General features: G+C 45.2%; 1 protein-coding gene across 4 annotated transcripts; it reads left to right on the plus strand.

The window, feature by feature from the left end:
* Nucleotides 1-165: 165 nt before the first annotated feature.
* LOC105900647 (E3 ubiquitin-protein ligase RNF31) lies at nucleotides 166-14,676 on the plus strand. 4 transcript variants are annotated; one of them, XM_031563078.2, is made up of 24 exons: nucleotides 173-642; nucleotides 1,114-1,313; nucleotides 1,695-1,841; nucleotides 1,959-2,114; nucleotides 2,233-2,289; nucleotides 2,394-2,499; nucleotides 2,791-2,988; nucleotides 3,317-3,476; nucleotides 3,822-3,979; nucleotides 4,184-4,329; nucleotides 5,143-5,382; nucleotides 6,244-6,570; nucleotides 7,021-7,206; nucleotides 8,066-8,272; nucleotides 8,751-8,924; nucleotides 10,093-10,191; nucleotides 10,326-10,415; nucleotides 10,585-10,699; nucleotides 11,745-11,857; nucleotides 12,273-12,383; nucleotides 12,809-12,857; nucleotides 13,410-13,506; nucleotides 13,884-14,049; nucleotides 14,139-14,676. In XM_031563078.2, exons 2-24 carry the CDS (start codon nucleotides 1,116-1,118, stop codon nucleotides 14,187-14,189), a joined length of 3,351 nt encoding a protein of 1,116 aa, XP_031418938.1. In that variant the 5' UTR covers nucleotides 173-642; nucleotides 1,114-1,115; the 3' UTR covers nucleotides 14,190-14,676. The 4 variants fall into 4 exon arrangements, 3 of the variants coding, with proteins under 3 accessions (XP_031418938.1, XP_012683447.2, XP_012683448.2); XM_012827993.3 differs by having other exon boundaries at nucleotides 175-642; nucleotides 2,791-2,934; XR_004163238.2 differs by lacking the exon at nucleotides 14,139-14,676 and having other exon boundaries at nucleotides 166-642; nucleotides 12,809-12,853; nucleotides 13,884-14,025.
* The last annotated feature ends 4,082 nt before the right edge of the window (nucleotides 14,677-18,758 follow it).

Consider the following 18,758-nt stretch of genomic DNA (forward strand, 5'->3'; position numbering starts at 1 on the left):
AGTGACCGTCCTTACCACCACACTCAATGTTTTTGTAGAAAGCAGGCCACTTAAATACATGTTTTTTTTTTTTACACTCTCAGTTGTGGACCACTAGATGGACATCTTGACCGTAAAATTAGAGGTAAATGTCAGACCTAGTTCTTCGTTCTCCTACTGAAAGTATCTTTTAGGTTTGAGATTCCCCCCTAAAACAATCATTCTTTTTTGTGATAAATAAGTCGTGGAAACATTTTGATAAGTCGTGAAACATTTAGGTTTTTAACTATTAACTAATGTAATCTATGTACTACCTCCTACCATAGGCTTAGGGTAACCTACGTTTAATTTTCCAATAATTAATCGAAACAAATAAAGAGCAGACTGTTTTTTTGGCAAAGTCTGGATAATTATTATGAAGCACATCTTTTATTTTGAAGAGTTTTCGATAGCAGGCTCTCCCTCACCAGCCATGTTGGTTCAGTGAAATCCGACGGTTACCGTGTTAGAGCAAGATATTACAACGGAGTCTTGAAAAACGGTAATGTTTTGATTCTTGCTGCTGGTGGTGGATGGAACGTGACGGAACATGTGGACCCTGGTTTACAACGACCCGTCTCTCCGATTTTAGATATGCTTAAAAGCAGTAGCTTATCGCCGTAGGTATGTAAACACAAACGTGAATGGTATATGGGTCACTGAGTTAGCTAGCTAGGTACCGTACCATATAACTATATTTCTTACTAGGCCTATAGAAAACGATAGATAACAAAACAGATTTGCTGCTAACATAACAGTGTTCATTACGCAACGTAATGAAAACCTAACTGGTTCAGCTGGGTAACATGATAGCTAGTCACTCTGTTGACATTCGTGCACAGTTACTGGTCTGTCTTACTGACCCAGCTCATCTGACCCAGCTGGTTAAATGAATGCGTAATTGACAGTCAGACGTTTACTGACATAGAGTATGTTTATTCTCAGTGAAAATCATTGGGCCTATGCCGTTTCAAAAAGTAAAAATCATCATCAAAGTGAGCTAGTGTACAGTACAGATTCTGCATTCAACTTAAGAAAATGTTGCCCCCATGAGTTTGTTGTGAGTAAATACCATTGTTGTGTATGATTTTCAAGTCATGGACAGTCTATCAGCACAGCTTGAGGAGGTGAGAAGTCGGGCTGAGGCCTGTCTGTCTTCACCATGCTCAGCTCATGAAGTCCGGGCAGGTGTGTGTGCCATGGCCAACCTTGCCTTACCACCATCTGTCAAGTACCGGGAAATCTCAGCAGAAATCATGGTGAAGGAAAACAGTTCTGGCAATAACAAGAAAGAGGTGAGCACAGGAATGCAGGGATTTTCTTGTGTAAAACATGATTGATCGGTTAGTGTTAACACACCACATTAAACCTGACTGAGGCATTTCCCATGTAGATATATGAATCTGTAAATTACTTTAATCAATGTGACATTATGCTGGACTGTTACAAAATCCTGTAGGGTTAAACTACTGCAAAATTGCATACTGATGCATTAATGGTAATTGGTCACTCTCAGTTACACCAGTGTTGCCAACTCTCAGACTCTTCGTCAATCTCATACTTTTTGTCAAGTCAGCCTTGAAAATTGGCAACCATGGTTTCAATATGTCTGCAATCTGGAAGTCTTCTTTTTTTTCATATCCCTCCGTTCACATTTCTGCTATGGTGCCTGTTAGACCATAGGTTCTTTGCAGAGACTCTCCACTGCTCTTAACATCCTAGAGAAGTATGGATCCAACCTCACCAGCTCCAACAGGCCAAAGTTTTGGCGGACCGTGAAGCACAATAACCCTGTTTTCAGAGCAACAGTGGATGCCATTAAGGTAGTCACTGCTGTTTCCCATTACTTCTAGCGCCTTAATGTGAATAATGTGAAAAGGCTTGTGCCATATCAGAAAGACCAGAGGGGGACTTTCAGCTGTTTTCTCATTGGTTTTCAGGGAGGAAGGGCAGTGCTGGGTCTCTATGGATACACCAATCAACAAGCAGACGGTCTCAGCTTTCCTGAGGATATCCAAGAGCCAGATATTCAGAAGGTGTCCTCGGTCACCCTGGAGGTCATGAGTCTAAGGATGGAGCTTGACATGCTTATCCAGGTCTGGGCTCCACTGAATCTGGGTCATCAATGCAGACCTTACACATGGACACATGTGTCTTTAAGTAATATTTCCTGTCTGTCTCTGTCTGTTTCGCCGTCTGTTTTGTTATCCAAAGGAGTCTCACCCTCATCCAGAGTTCTTTGAGCCACTAGTTCCGTCAGTATTTCAGCAGGTAATTCTATTCTCCTCACCCTATCTCAATCCAGATCAGCACTGTGTGCATTTTCTCATCCCTGTACTAGCTTTAGACCATAATTCATGTTTTTTTCTGTACAGGAGGAAAAATTGCTGGCCTCCCCCTCTGACACTCCATGGAAAAAGGAGGATAAACTAATGTTAGCTGCTACTCCATCTAAAGCGTCCTCCTCCACTAAGCCCACTGGTGAGTGCAGCCTTTTCCAACCCATCATTGTTCTTTCCCGAGTTCATTCTTTGCTGTTATGAAGTGTTGTCTTGTCTTTGTTGTCTATCATTGCTTCCTGTTTGGAACTCTCCTCTTCATTACTCTCACCAGACAGTGTCTGTGGAGAGGCAGTCCTTTCATCTGTATAAAGTGAACTGTTTCTTTCTTACCCCTCTCTCTCTCTCTCTCTCTCTCTCTCTCTCTCTCTCTCTCTCTCTCTTTGTCTCTCCCCCTCTCCATGTCTCTCTCTCCGGCCCACTCTCTGAGCAGGTTGTAGTCTCTGTGGTGGCACCGCTTCTGTGTTGTGCGCTCCGTGCGGTTCCATTCGCTTTTGTGAGTCTTGTGACTTGGCCTTCCATCGCCACCCTAGCAGAGCCACCCATAAGCGGGAGCCCACGCTGGCCGAGAGGCAGGGTGAGCACACAGGCCTCAGCTCACGGCTGAGTTTGGCCCCCACAGTTCAAAATGGTAGGAGATGCTATGAACCTTCAGGTTAGGTCCCAGGGAGCACAAGCACTGATGAAATAGCATGCCTCGACTGTGTTACGTTATTCTGGAAAGAACCCTCTGCTAAATGATGACACGCTGTACGTGCCTGAGCTCACTCAGCTCTTGCTGTTCCTTAATTCTCAGCTGGATTGAATAGAGCAAAACGCTGAAGTGAAACTGACAGTGCCTTTTGCACACTTCACTCTGTTGGGCTGTGTGTGTTCTCAGTTCTTCTTTCTGTCTGCTTTGAATCACTTCTGGCTTCTCTCTCTGTCTGTCTGTCTGTCTGTCTGTCTCCCCTGTCCAGATAACTGCACCATATGTGGGATATTCCCTGTGTCCGCCCAGTGCCCCGTGTGCGTTCAGAGGCTGTGCTCGGAATGCGACCGGCTGTACCACTCGCATCCGGCACGCGCCAGCCATAGCAGGATCGCAGTGGCCTCCGCCAAGCCTCCAAAGTCAATAAGGTGAGCTGGAGATGTTGAGAGCATTCTGCTCAAAGACAAAGTCTGACGAGTCACGCTTATCTTTCCTTTAGCCCCAGTTCTTCTTAGGTTTGCCTTGTGTGAACCCTTCACCTATCATACTTCAGTCACTGTCCAATGTCTACTTCAAAGTCATTGTCAAAGAGACATGCAGTTTTAAGGAGAGTGCAGCATTTCTTCATGTACCATAGTATATACAGTACATTGAACACGGTTTTGGTAAAACTATTGGCAATGCCTGAGTAATTTGAGTTTGATGGTAGTGTTTTAAATACGTGAAAATGTAATTCATGCTGACGGTGTGTCCTGTCCTGTCCTGTCTGTCAGCGTGTCCTTGTCCTCCTGGCAGTGTGTCCACTGCACCACACTTAATAGGCTGCAGGAGGTGCTGTGTGGGACATGTGAGCGCCCCCGTCTGGCCTCTACTGCAACTGCGGCCACTAGCGCCCCACAGGAGGAGCTGCTACAGCCCTCCACCATCACAGGTCTACCTGTCTGTCTGTCTATCTATCTGTCGCTCCTTTCCTCCTTCTCCTCTCATTGTTTCTCTATTGCTTTCTTTCTTTCTGTTTCTCTTCCAGTGCTGAACACTGTAATATTTGTAATGTTATATTTGACCAATATTTACAACATTTGCGTACCCTGTGTGTGGTTGCTAAAGATGCCGTCTCTGTGTCTTCGCTCGGCAGAGTGGCAGTGTAAGAGCTGCACAGTGGTGAACCCGGGCAGCAGTGTTCTGTGTGAGGTGTGTGAGCGCCCCCGTCTGGCCACACGCCCCCCGCCAACTACACCCTCACGTCCAGCCGCGCCCACAATGGGTCTAAGAAGCAGTCAGGTATCAGTCTCTCTCTCTCTCTCTCTCCCTCTCTCTCTCTCTAATTGAACACATTGAGCCCCTCAATTACTTAGTAGGCTGTAACCAATAAACTTGCAATGTTGTTAAGTGGGGGTGAATGCTAGCATTTGATAACCACAGTCTAGCACAGTTTATTTTTTTTTTTTTTTATTTTTTTTTTATAAATGTAGGCGTTTTTGGAGCACATTTGTAATTACCAGTGTGTGCTAATTTACCTCATCAGTCTGTGGTGACTTTAAACCATAGAAGCAGTTGGCCGCCACTGCCCTCACTTAGATACATTTTTTTTACTTCCACCCTTCTTGGTTACCACACTATGAACACTTTCATTTCACTCACCTTGTGCTCCTTGTTCATTTTTTTTTGTCATGACAACTTATCATCATTTACACCAGCAGCTAATCTCATCTAACAGACCAAAGGTCTCTCTCTCTAGTAGCTGTTTCCATGCCTGGAGCTCCCCTGACAAGTCTACCATGGCTTTTTATGTGCTGTGAAAAAGCTTTTTCAAACACAACATGACTTGTGTGATGTGCTGCTGGCACAAAGACTGTCACTTAACTGACAGTTGCGTTGTGAAATTCCAGACACGATAACCTTGTCGTGAAATGATGCAACATGCAATTACCCGTAATTTCAGAACATTATTGCCCGTACACAATTTCTTAGAAATTCCCCCTATCAGATAGATGATATCTACATACTGCACCAAGGTAGTGCCTGTGGATTGTAGTCCTAACATGAGTTTCTTTTTTCTCTTCCCTTTTCTCTCTTTCTCCCTCTGTCTCTCAGTGGATGTGTCAGTTCTGCACCTACGCCAATCACACGCCATCGTCCATCTGCGAGATGTGTGACCTCCCTCGGCCCGAGCCCGCCCCCGCCCCCTTACCCTCCAAATTCAGAACACCTTCTCCCGCCAGGGACTTCCCGCAGCTGTCCATCAAGCCCAAAGCCACGCCCAGCGAGGACCCGGACGTGAAGCGCCAGAGGCTGATGAAGGAGGAGGGGCTGAAGCTGATCCAGCTGATTCGTGTGAGTTGACCCTGGCTCCTCCCATTGACATACTGTACATGGCAAGCACAGCTATGACCCACCCGTGCCACTTATGAGTTCAACAGGAGATATGACGGCAATGTATGATGACCACACAACAAACTTCCGAGTCTTTCACAGCATCTGTTAGGCCTAATAAATGTATAGGCTAATTTGACCAAAAGAGCCATTCATCATTCACTAAATGCAGTTAAGGCAAGGTCAAATTAAGCTGAATGAATTTCAGGTGTAAATTTACACGCTACAGTGGGGGCTGAACATTGGACTCGTCACCTGTATTTGGCTTCCTTTGCTCTGATATGCATTCTTGATTTATGTCTTGTCCATACTGATGGTTAGTTTTTTCCAGACATTTGTGGCCATGGCCTAATGAAAAATAATTTATTTTAGAGGTCATTTTGTCAAGTTGTGTTGCAAGTCCTCAGATAACATAATATCTGGTGTTGAGATATGTGTGTGTCTGTGTGTGTGTTTGTGTGTCTGTGTGTGAGTGTTCTTTGGGTCTGTGTGTGTGTGTGTGTGTGTGTGTGTGTGTGTGTGTGTGTGTGTGTGTGTGTGTGTGTGTTTTGAGTGTGTATGTGCAAACACAGAGTGCGGATCGGTAGACGCAGGGGGCATTTTTAAGGCATTTTTTCCACAGAAGAGGATTTTCACTGAATCTCTCTCTCTCTCTTCCACTCCCTCCCTTCTCTCTCTCTCTCTCCCTGTCTCTCTCTCTCTGTCTCTCTCTCTCTCTCTCTCTCTCTCTCTCTCCCTCCCTTCTCTCTCTCTCTCTCTCTCCCTCTTTCTCTCTGTCTCTTCCACTCCCTCCCTTCTCTCTCCTCTCTTCTCTCTCCTCAGGAAGGCGAGCGGAAGGGGGTGAGCCCAGAGGAGGTGTACACGGGCGTCTGCGTCTCTGGCGACAGCAGCGTCGTGCCCTGCGATTGGCTGAAGGCTCAGCTGCCCGCCTTGCTGGATGAGATTTGCGCCCGGGCTGCCTCGACTCTGCTGGGTCCCCGCGCCCCACTCCAGCCAGAGTCCTCTGAGCGCACCGACGGCTCGCAGGAGCAGCCGAGTCGAGGAGGGGTGCAGCAGCTGTCCAGGGCCGAGGCCAAGTACGCCTGGCTGACAGCAGGTGGCGACACTGAGCGCGCGATCAAACAGGCGCTGAGAGATAGAAAGGCCAAGGTCAGCCACGCCACAAACCGCACAGAGCTAAAGACTGCTCAACCGAATGAGTTTTCCTGTCACTCTTATTAGCCTAAGAGTGTGTTTGTGCTAATCGTAGAATTTACAGTTTACAGTTTAGCGGATGCTTTTACTCAAAGCTGTATTCAGCACAGTGCAGATGAACATTTTCATTAGCATGTGAGCTCCCTGGGTGTCAAACGCATATGCAAATGTGATGCAGAGCAACAATACACAACAACAAGCGAGACAAAAACACCACTAAAGAAGCATCCTTGAAACCTCACAAATAGGGAGGCTGCAGAAAATGAAACCTTGTTCTGTGACCTAGATGTTTTCCTGAATCCTTACTGATTTTGATGGGGATTTGTTAGGTGTGTGGTGTCCCCTTAGCGAGAAACCGCTCTCTTGTGTGCTTGACCGTGTCGGCGTGTTTTTGTGGTGTTCCAGGTGAAGGAGCTGAGTGCGCTGGGCTTCAGCGACACGGCCCGCTGCGGAGAGGCCCTCCGACTGAGCGGGGGTGAGGTGAAGGGCGCCCTTGCCCTGCTGCAGCGCCCCCTCCTGGAGCCGTTTCACCAGCGCATGTGGAGCGACCAGCCCGAGCCCCCCCTCAATATCCACCACCCAGACAAACAGGTAAAAAATCTGTCGGAAGGAAACCGATCGAAGCCAAGGTCTTGAGGCTGACTCATTCTCATCCGCTCTCACAGGAGAAGTGTCGGCTGGAAATATTACAGCAGCGTTAGACGTGAGAGTTAAAAATGAGGATGAGTAACGTCGGTGACATTCTTATTGTGTGATTCAAGTCGATTGAAATGTGAACAAAAAAAACTACTGCACAAAAAGAACATGGACTGACTGACTTTAGCAGGAAGAGACTTGTGGCTTGTGGAAAAAAAAAGGTCATGGAAAGGGGCTACATATGTGAAAGAAAGAGACTGCCAGTGCTGGAGAGAAAATCACTGTCAATGTTAAAGGGGTACAGCTATTCAAAGAATAACTTTGTCAGCCTGTGAGTGACTAAGCTATGGAGGTCTTTGAGTGAGGATGTCTGTTATGTCACACTACACCAGTGGCATTTTATCACCATCATCATCATCATCATCATCATCATTAAGTCAGGTTTTGCACCGTTTACAGTCTGTGTGGATGTGCTCCTCAGGCAGGGGCCCTGCAGCGTCCCTGTCAGTCCTGTGATCTGGGAGGACTGGAAACGTTTACTCTGCATCAACGGAAAGAGAATCCTCTTCACTGATTGCTTTCTGCTTTTTATCGCAGAAGCTGCATCACTGAAAATGTTTTTTCCCCCTTGTCTCTCCCTTCCTCTCTCTCCCTCCCTCTCTCTCTCTCTCCCTTCCTCTCTCTCCCTCCCTCTCTCTCTCTCTCTCTCTCTCTCTCTCTTTTCCTCTCTCTCCCTGACTCTCGCTCTCTCTCTCTCTCTCTCTCTCTCTCCTTTCCTCTCTCTCCCTCCCTCTCTCTCTCTGTCTCCCTCCAGCGAGTGTGCCGCAGGCTGCTGGCGGTATATGACTTGCCCAGCTGGGGCCGCAGTGAGCTGGCCCTGTCTCTGCTGCAGGACCCCGCCGCCCCCTACACCCTGGAGGACGTGGTGCAGGCCGTGCGCGAGTCACACGACCGCGACTTCATTCGCCGCGTGCTCGCCAAAGAATGCCCCATCTGCCTCTCTGTCTTTCCCCACAGCAAGGTACTCGACTCAGAGAGAGAGACAGAGAGAGAGAGAGAGAGAGAGAGAGATGATAGAAAAAGAGAGCGAGAGAGAGAGAGAGATGATGGAAAGAGAGAGCATAGTTTCGTTGGGGAGAGAGGAAAAGTGAGAAAATAGAGAAGGATGGAGGCATAGAGAGGTAAAGAGAAAATGCACCCAAGACGTTCTGGAGCAGCGCTAGGCTTCCACACCACCACCTCACTCTGCATCAGAGATCACTGGGAAAATACACAGACAAGTAGAGGCTACAGTCCTATTTTGTGCAGGGGAGTGGCACTCATTGTTTAGTCCTTCGAGAGCACACTTATCACAGCCATGCACAGTGTGGACCTACTTTTCTATTCTACTTTTCTTATTTTCATAGACCCCTCTCGCCACCATACTTTAAAGTAAATGTGACACTATCTGACACGGCTCTCTCTCCCTCTCTCCCTCTCTCTCCCCCTCCCCTTTCTAGATGCAGTCTCTGACATCGTGCCAGTGTTCTGTGTGCTGTGGCTGTTTCAAGCAGCACTTCACCATTGCCGTGAGGGACAAGCATATCAGAGACATGGTGTGCCCTGTGTGCTGGGAACCTGACATCAACGACCCTGAGCACCTCAACAGCTACTTCTCCACTCTTGACATTCAGGTGTGAGTTTGTCTTTTTCTGGTGTGTGTGGGTGTGCACGTGTGTGTGTGTGCGTGCGTGCGTGTTTGTGTGTGTACTACCTAATTACAAGTGAAGAAATAGAGGATGATTGATTATACTGCAGAGATGGATGTAGAAGGTAGCTCCAATTTGTGTGAATAGTATGTGTACATGCGAGCTTTGAGTAAACACTAATTAGCTGTGTTTATTGATGTATTGGAAGGGTATGAGTAAGGGTTGTAAACATGCTAGTACAACGGGTTGTTTAGACATTCTCCCTGTGATTGGATGAACAGGTCATTTCATAACACTATGTGACACAAAGTGGCCTCTATAATGCTACAAGGCACGTTTATTGATATGGCACATTTCACACACAGAGGCAATTCCATGTGCTTTACATAAATACAATCAAAAGGAACAACCAAAGGATAAATAATTACAAAGTAAAAACAATAAAATACCTCATATATATATATATATATATATATATATATATATGTATATAAACATAGGGGTAGTAGCTCCGACTATGTGAACCTTAGAGCAATAGCCGGAATAGAATCCGCAGTAGAGCCTGATAGAGCCAGACAGAGACGTTTTCAGAAAATGGCCCAAAATAGAGTTTAGCCCGAGAATAGAGCCTGACAATAGGCCCTCCGATAGAGCTTCACCGGAAGCCTGAGACGTCACTTCCCTGTCAAGAAAGAGTACAAGTCTACTTCCAGAATCAGTTAAGAGACTATTACGGTAGTCTATCCTACTGGAGATAAAAGCATGGGTGAGCTTCTGGCTATATTTTCAAGATGACAGAAGGCTGTTTTGGTGATTGCTTTGATATGACTGGTGAAGGTGAGATCTGAGTCTATAAGAACACCAAGACTTTCATATTGTAGTGAGGTCAAATGCCATTGGCTATTTGCTGCAAGGCAGTTGATACAGAGTTGAAAACAGTTTTTAAAAAGTCAAATGGCAGTGTGTCAAGACAGCATGTTGACAATTTTAAGATGCCAAACCTGGAGTTTTTGGTCAATTGTGTTTAATTGTGAATAATTAAGTTATTGCTAGGTGGTTGTAGAGATGTCCAGAGATCACTATCCATTCACGTTTAAATCTTTGTGTGTGTGTGTGTGTGTGTGTGTGTGTGTGTGTGTGTGTGTGTGTGTAGCTCAGAGAATGTTTGGAACAGGATGTTTATGAGCTGTTCCATAAAAAGCTGACAGAACAGGCCCTCATTAAAGATCCTAAGTTCCTGTGGTGCAGCCACGTGAGTACACCTGTTATTTCACCATGACACAGAACACTATGCCACCATGAACCAGTACTGTACACTAGTTGTGTTAAAGCGTATTACTTTTTCTGTCTTATCTATTTGTCTCTTTCACTCACCCTCTTTTGCAGTGCTCTTATGGCTTCATCTACGACGGCGATCAGCTCAAGGTCACTTGTTTTCAGTGCCGGAACAGTTTCTGTGCGCAGTGCAAGAAGCCTGTAAGCAGCATGCACCTAACATTACCCCTAAGTGCTTTCCTGATCCCGTTCTGTAAAGTGTAATCAGTTACGATTCAGCCACTCCTTCCTACTCTTTCATCTCCCCCCCCTCTCCTTCTTTCTTTTTCTTTCTCTCTTGCTCTCTCTCTCTCTGTGTCTTCTTCTCCAGTGGGAGTCTCAGCACACGGGGCTCTCGTGTGAGCAGTTCCAGTCGTGGAAGCGAGAGAATGACCCGGAGTATCAGAGGCAGGGTCTGGCTGGCTACCTGCGCGACAACGGCATCAGTGAGTCGTCGGCCTCGCGCTGCCAAACCCTCGCAATTCACTCTGGCTGTTGTTGTGGTCTGGAACTGCTCCACTGGATTCAAATTGGACGTAGATCATTGGCGCCGAGCCAAACTACATTGAAAGCAATTGGGCAGCTAGTAGCGCATATTATGAATGCTTTGGTGCACGCATATCGTGACCGAGCAGAGCCAGCTAAACATCCTCTGTCTCAACAAAGGTGAAGGTATCCCTCTGATCAGTATTCCACAACCTTGCCCATGTTTTCTCTGTTGTAATAGAAATGACTGTGACATTTTTTTTTTAACCCTCTCAACGGCAGTCATTGTCAGTCACTAGCCGTAGCCGCATTTCAAATGAAACGTTGTCCTCTTTGTTGACAGATAAACCACTCCTAACTGCTTACTAATACGCAGGGCAAAAATTGCTTGTTGCAATATTATAATACCAGAAAAAAAGCCCCCTGCCCTGTATATTGTGCTACATACACGTAGGGATGCCATACATCCCCTTACCTCTACCACACACACACACACACACACACACACACACAGATCATTTCCACACAGGCAACACCACACAGAGGTAGGGACATGGAGGAAATACAAGAGGATTGGTGTCAAGTGAGTAAGTCGTGAACAATTGAACTATCAGAGGCAGCGTGGGAAGCAGCAGCCTTTCTGCCCATGTAAGCGGTCAGTAAAGAGAGCTCACTAGATGACAGCCCTGGGAGAGGTCAGTAAAGAGAGCGCACTGCTTGACAGCCCTGGGAGAGGTCAGTAGTTTATGCTGCTGACTGACCCAGCTCTCCGCTGGATGTGAGCGGACGATCAGGGTCAGTGGAAGTGGCTTTCCAGTCTCTGAATAGCCTTCCTGATTTCAGATCTCCGATTATACACAGCAGATAAATCAGCTAGGAGTTCTCTGTCTGTCTGTCTGCATGCTGTCTCTCTCGCTCTCTGCCGTTTCTCCACTGCTCATTATGTCCTAATGCTTCCCCCGTCTCTCTCCCCCTCCCTCTGGACCTCCCTTGTCCTCCCTGCAGCGTGCCCTAACTGCAGGTTCCAGTATGCCCTGGCCAGAGGCGGATGCATGCACTTCTGCTGCTCTCAGTGCAGGTATCAGTTCTGCAGTGGCTGCAATAACCCCTTCCACACGGTAAGCGTGTTTGTTTGTTTGTTTGTTTGTTTGTTTGTGTGTTTGTTTGTTTTTCTCTTTCATCCTAGTTTATTGAGACTGCTTAGTCACAGTTTGCTAGAAATACATTTGGTTGGTACGCAATATAATAATAATTAGAAACTACTAAAGCAAGCCGAGACAAAACGGCTTGACTGACTGATAGACAGACTGAGAGACAGAGAGACAGTCAGTCAGTCTGTCTATATAATATGAACCACACAAATATATATTTGTGTAGCAGTGGGGTTGAGGATTCAGTGTGCTATTTTGGAAAGAGATTCCTGTCATGTGTGGATATAGAAAGTCAGTTGAAGCGTGTTTATTTGTTTACTTGTATCTGCATGTGTGATTGACTGACATCCCCCCCCCCCCCCCCCTCCCCCCGCTGCCTCAGACGTGCTCAGTGATCCAGTGCAGTGTGACAGGTCTGCATGCCCATCACCCCAGAGACTGCCTCTTCTACCTGCGAGACTGGGAGCCTGCCAGACTGCAGGCCCTGCTGCAGGTACACACACACACACACACACACACACACACACACACACACACAGAGACATGCACACAAGGAGAGAAAGAGAGAAATAGACATAGACACACACACAGAAACATGCACACAAGAGAGAGAGAGAAATATAGACAGACATACACAGGCATGCAAAAATGCACACACACACAGATAGAGAGAGAGAGAGAGAGAGAGAAAAAGAGAGAAAGAGGTACAAACACACACATTTGCATACATATTGATACATACACAATACAAACAGGCGTACGTTTTAGTGGTCCTACTGCAGGTACACACAGACATATTGTTCCTCAGAGTAGACCAATATTACACAAGAACAAATATGACTGAACATTCATCTCTGTGTCTCCCAGCCGTTGTGTTTGTCCTCATTATGTGTTATTCATTATGGGTTTGCTTTTCAGAAAGAAGAGGTGGCGTTCGACACGGACACGCCTCCTGGCACACAGGCAGGTGGGCTCTCTCGCCCCGCTCTCTCTCTCTCTCTCGCCCCTCTCTCTCTCTCTCTCGCCCCTCTCTCTCTTGCCCCTCTCTCTCTCTCTCTCGCCCCGCTCTCTCTCTCTCTCTCTCTCTCTCTCTCTCTCTCTCTCCTTTGTTCTGTGCTCTCAGTAGGGCCTCAGTGCCCAAAGACACCCATCACACCGGAGGCCTAAAACCGGAGACAATGAGATGGATACTGTAGTTGTGTCCTCCAGGTTCCTTGGCCTGTATTTCTTACCACACATTTACGAGCTCACACCCACACCCACACGTCCACTAGCTCATTTCACACCTTCCCCAGCACCCCATTGTCTTGCCTCCGTTTCTCTTTTCTTTCCATGGTCTAATAATCACATGGTCGTCATTGCTGTGTATACACACACACACACACACACACACACACACACACAATCTCACTCGTATGCTTTTTCTCTCTCTCTCTCTGCCTCTCCCTCTGTGTGTGTGTGTGTGTGTGTGTGTGTGTGTGTGTGTGTGTGTGTGTGTGCGTGTGCGTGGTGTTTTTAGGTTTGTGTGGCGTGATAGAACAGAAGGATGAGGGGGCACAGCAGACTGACTCTGCATGTGGAGCTCAGACTCAGCCTGGCCAGGCAGGCCTCTGCGAGTGAGTGAGACCTCCTCAGGCCCGTGTTACACACACACACACACACACACCATCACACACCATCACACTTGTGCTTCACTTATAATAAGTCCACTATTTTTAAAACTTGTTTTCTTGTTATTGTTGTCACCAATCTTTTTTGTGTTTCTGCATTTCTGTTTTTGCCAATTTCTTTTTTTTTTTTTTTTTGTTTCTGGAATTGGTTTCTTTTGCGTTATTGCAACTTAATGCTAAACTAGACTAAAAAGTCATCGCTTTTAACCTCCATATAATATGTAATGCAGTCATAGATTCCGATTCCCAGTGAGTGGATGGGGGCGATTCAGAGAGCAGACTGGTGAGTCATGAGCAGATGTAAATGGGATCTCTCCCTACAGGAAGCACTACAGAGAGTATCTGGTCAGCCTCATCAACGGCCACTCCATTGACCCGGCACCGCTCTACAACGCCAACGAGCTGCTGCTAGCCTGCCGGAGGTACCAAGTCGAGGTGCCGCGGGTGGAGAGCGAGGACGACAGGACGTACTATTCTCGACTACTGAAAGTGAGTCGGTGCAATTAACAAGGAAGTCAGTTGTTGGGTTCATAGTAGTTGCCTTGCCTGAATGACATCATTTTGTTTTCTTCTCACAGATATTGATGGATAGTGTGCCACTTGGTGACAAAGTCCCACGGAAGAAGTGAAGGAATATAGTTACGCGCACACAGGCACACACAAACACACACATTGTTTTGTGTCAGTGGGATTTAAGGCCCTTGTCTACTTCCTGTGGAAATAACTGCACACTACAGCACTCGAGCGGTAAAAACAGCACGCAATGCCTTTCACGTCCTTGTATGGTCATTCTGTAAGAACGCTCTCTTACCGAATAACCCTATAAGAACATGACAAACATGCTTTGATGTATGGAAACGGGGACAAGACGAAGGCAGAGAGCTCCAAGGATTCTGCATTCTGTGCCCCAAGGAAGACTGTGATGGCTCTAAGATGCATGGCAGTGTGATTGTTTTATTTATCATTGTCAGTATGAATGCGGAATCAGGAAGGAGCAGGACAGTCTGCAATGCTCATGAGCGACCTGTATGCATGTTGTCTAATCATGGTGAGTATTTGCTGATTGGCCTTGCCATCATCGAGTCTTCAAACAAATAAAGCTCTGATTGATCACTGCTTCGAAGCCTGAAGTCTCTCTTTTAATGGACTCCGCTTATGTGGTAATCACACAAATATATGTATGGCTAGTGAGCCTTGCAACAATTACCTTTTAGTGCATTTCATTTCATCGTGAAATCCCATTGTGTTTGTGTTCAACTTTAGTCATGAGCGCTGGCTAATAAATGGATTTGTTTAGCAGGGGAAGAGTTTATTTTCAGTGCAGAGGAACAGCGACGGAACCCGCTGATGGAAACATCAATGGAGACTCGAGAGGCTGTTATTCTCTGCAATGGAAATTGCACGCACTATAAAATTTTGCGATGTCATTTAATCATTGGCGTACTGTCTACACAGATGTTTGAGTGTGGCGTTATGAGTAACTTGTTTACTGTAAATGGTTTTGAAAAGTATGGTTGTCATGGTGCAGTCAAAGCTTTTCCTTGGCTGTATCACTTTCATGAGATCTGGGACTGCAAGGCATCCGGCAGCTCATCTCTGCTTTTAATGAAGTACTTTGTGGTGTAATTTGAGGTGTGCTTCGAGTCATTTGTTTACATTCTTTATTTATACGATGTTTCCTGAGAAAATCCCCAAACAGTATAGATTCACCAACATGTTGTCACCCACAGTGGTACAAGGAGTTCTTTTCATCAAATGGTGCTCCTCTTTTCTCCAAACACCCCTTTGGTGATTATGGCCAAACAACACAGTTTAAATTGCACATGTTCATAGCACATATTTCCAGAATGACTGGCATATGTAGATTTGCCTTGCATGGGCCTACTTTAGACAATAAGGTCCTTATTGAGGCCTAGGCTACTCTTATGTAAATTAACAAATAGTAAATAATCTGCTGTGGGTGAACCAACACAGGGAATTAGGCGGGCTAAAAGAATGTGCGAACCTGCTAGAGACAACCGTTTTTAAATCAGCACTTTGGGTATTTCTATAGGTAGTCTCACTGACACAATTCAACACATGCCTGTGCTTGTATATAAATTAGGCTACTACGTTGAAAATTAAGTTTGATCAGGAAAAATTTTACGCAGAAAAGAACATAAACCCGATTGACGTGGCACATTCAGAAGACAGAATAAAGTTGACCAATTTGGTCACTTCTAGATCCGGCCTTGGGCAGAACCCCACAATTCATTTAGCTGCGGTCCCAAGATGCTGTCCTTTTCACCCTGTAACAACATGGGTTGCCTCAAAGTTCATGAACTTCCTGTGCTGGTTTTCACCAATGCGGTGCAGTTGTTGTGGCCTAGATTGCCTGTTGCCAGAGTAACAGTTTTGACATCACTGTGAGGCAGAACATCCGCTGTCTTCCATTTTTTTTGCTTTCTTTTGTGCTCTTTTCTGTATCTCTATTTGGTAACGTCAAGTGTGGGGACGAATAACCATTAGCATTTTAAAAGCCCAATTGATGTTTCTGTATGAAGCTACTGTTTGAGTAGTATCATGCCTGATGAAGATGCCAGATTGGGCTCCAAGACAGGAAATTTCAGAGCAAAAGGAAATTATAGATCAGTATCTGGGAGCAGCATACAGCATTTTCAAATTGATCACATATTATAAGACCCTCCTGCTTCCCCAGGTGCTGCACTTAAAGGGCAGATCATTCTGCCTTCAGCTGTTCATGGAGGACGTGCAACAGTGTGATCGCACATACTTGTGCAACACTGAGACCGCACATACTTGTGCAACACTGAGACCGCACATACTTGTGCATAAGTGTGACCGCACACACTTGTGCTACAGTGTGGCCGCACATACTTGTGTAACAGTGTGACCGCATATACTTGTGCATAAGTGCGACCGCACATACTTGTGTAACAGTGTGACCGCACATACTTGTGCATAAGTGTGGCCGCACATACTTGTGTAACAGTGTGACCGCATATACTTGTGCATAAGTGCGACCGCACATACTTGTGCAAACAGTGTGACCGCATATACTTGTGCAACAAACACTGCCACAGTAGCAACACAAGGAATTTTCTGTAGTATAATTACTGTACATTGTTATTTTTGATTGTACAATTATGGTGCATTCCTGATTTAGAGAGTCTCCGAGATCCTTCCTGTGTGACTGATAAAGTGAAGCGGTACTCAAACTCACTGCAGAGTTGCATGATGGGATACCGAAACTGTAAGAACCCCAGGAGGGAAACGGCAGGCAGTGGCATTGGAAGAGCATTGTGGGAAACTCTCATGTGGAGATCATACAAGTGCCAACAAAGGACAGGTTTCAATCTGAGCAAGCCCCGCTACACACATAGATGGGATGATGATGATGATCCAGCTGGCATCAATTGAAGGTCATCATGAGGTCTGTGGCTCTGGCGTGTAGTACTCTATGCCCTCAGACAAACAGATTAGATGGGCCTGCCATGTAATAGGCCCTTGAGGACTGATTCAATCATTGAACGAGCATGTTGACTCCAGGATGTGTCATGATAGTATTTCACCAGTAGTGTCTCAAAACTCTGGGAACTTGCTAGCTTCTTTAAAAGCAGCGGTTAGGAGTTTTGGTCTAAAAATAGCACAATAACTTACCACAAGCACAAGGAAAACCTTTGGAAACACCACCAACAGCCCAGTTAGCACCGATTGCTTTGGAAGTAAGGTTTACAATCGAATAAACACCTCAAAAAAGCTTCAAGCACCAGTGGTGAAACTCTGCAGTGGAAACTGAGAGCTCAATTTATATGAATTTCAAATTCACATTCACATTGTCCCACCTCTTACATTGTAGATATGTTGTTTATCTCTTTGATTACCTCATTTACTGATAACATCTTTGGTTTAGCTGTTTAACAATGTAATCAGACCTAAACGAGATTTCTGAACGTTCTGCCTAAGAAATTGCAAATAGAAAGAAATTCCAAGCGACGCATGACACCGAGGTCAGTCACTTACTATCTGGATCTTTCTGGACTCTTCCTCATAGTCGCCTGCATTACAGAGAGAACATTTGGAAGAAAGAGATCATAACTCTTTAACATGCATTCCAGTTCTTGTTATGATCTTAATTATGTTGCATAACCAGCAGAGTAAACACATCAGTGGAATGCTGAACAGCAAACAATCTAAATAAATTGGCTCCACCACACAAATTAAAATCAAAACAGACTACAATGTGTGAAAGGGGCAGAACTGGCTGCATGCCAGCTGAGCTTAATGTTTTATTGTGAGCTAGCCTGCTGTCTGCATTGAGTACATGGGAGGACTAAAACACAGGTTTTACTATTCCCTATATTATAACAGATTATAGGCATCCCTATTCCCTATATTATAACAGATTATAGGCATTTTTCAACATGCAATATAGGGCAGCTTATGTAAAACAGATTTTTCTGAGAACCTTCTGAACCACATCCTGCAGAATACACTTCATTAATATGAGCTGCCAGTGCTTCATGCCAGATGACTCTGACAGACATCATTGGCATAAATATATGTGGAACGTTAACAAACAAAAGAGCTTTCTGACAGGGGTGACTTTGCTTTCCGAGTCAAGTCAAGATGTCATCTGCTGTTCAAACAACATTTACCAGGGGCAATCACTGGTCTCTAATTCAGAAAAGTAAAGCAATTAACATGTAAATCCTTTGCCAGATGGACAAAAATCAGGGTAATAATTAAATAATGATGAAAGTGACAATGTTAATGAAGATGTCCCACCCTATTTAACAAGTTATTGGAATTCTACTGGACTATAGAGGCACAAGCCTGATTGATAGCATAGTATTTGACAGATTTAGAGTGACACATACACTGAGCACATTGTTCACATTTTGCATGCTACCTACTGGAAGAGTAATGATATACGTATATATATATATATATATATATATATATATATACGTATATATGATATAGAATCATTACTCTTCCAGTAGGTAGCATGCAAAATGTGAACAATGTGCTCAGTGTATGTGTCACTCTAAATCTGTCAAATACTGTGCTATATATCATTACTCTTCCATATAAATATAATTATTCAGTATACAGTATGGCTGATATATAGCTAGCTGTACTGTACCATTTACAATCATTAGACAACATATTTTGTTTAATTTAATTAAATGGTA

The sequence above is a fragment of the Clupea harengus genome, chromosome 25 (genome assembly GCF_900700415.2).
Source record: "Clupea harengus chromosome 25, Ch_v2.0.2, whole genome shotgun sequence".
NCBI lineage: Eukaryota > Metazoa > Chordata > Actinopteri > Clupeiformes > Clupeidae > Clupea > Clupea harengus.

Coding starts and splice junctions, on each gene's coding strand:
- LOC105900647 (XM_031563078.2), top strand. CDS start 1,116: ATGGACAGTCTATCAGCACAGCTTGAGGAGGTGAGAAGTCGGGCTGAG. Junction 2,500..2,790: donor CTCCTCCACTAAGCCCACTG/GTGAGTGCAGCC, acceptor CTCTCTGAGCAG/GTTGTAGTCTCTGTGGTGGC. Junction 12,384..12,808: donor GACTGCAGGCCCTGCTGCAG/GTACACACACAC, acceptor TTTGCTTTTCAG/AAAGAAGAGGTGGCGTTCGA.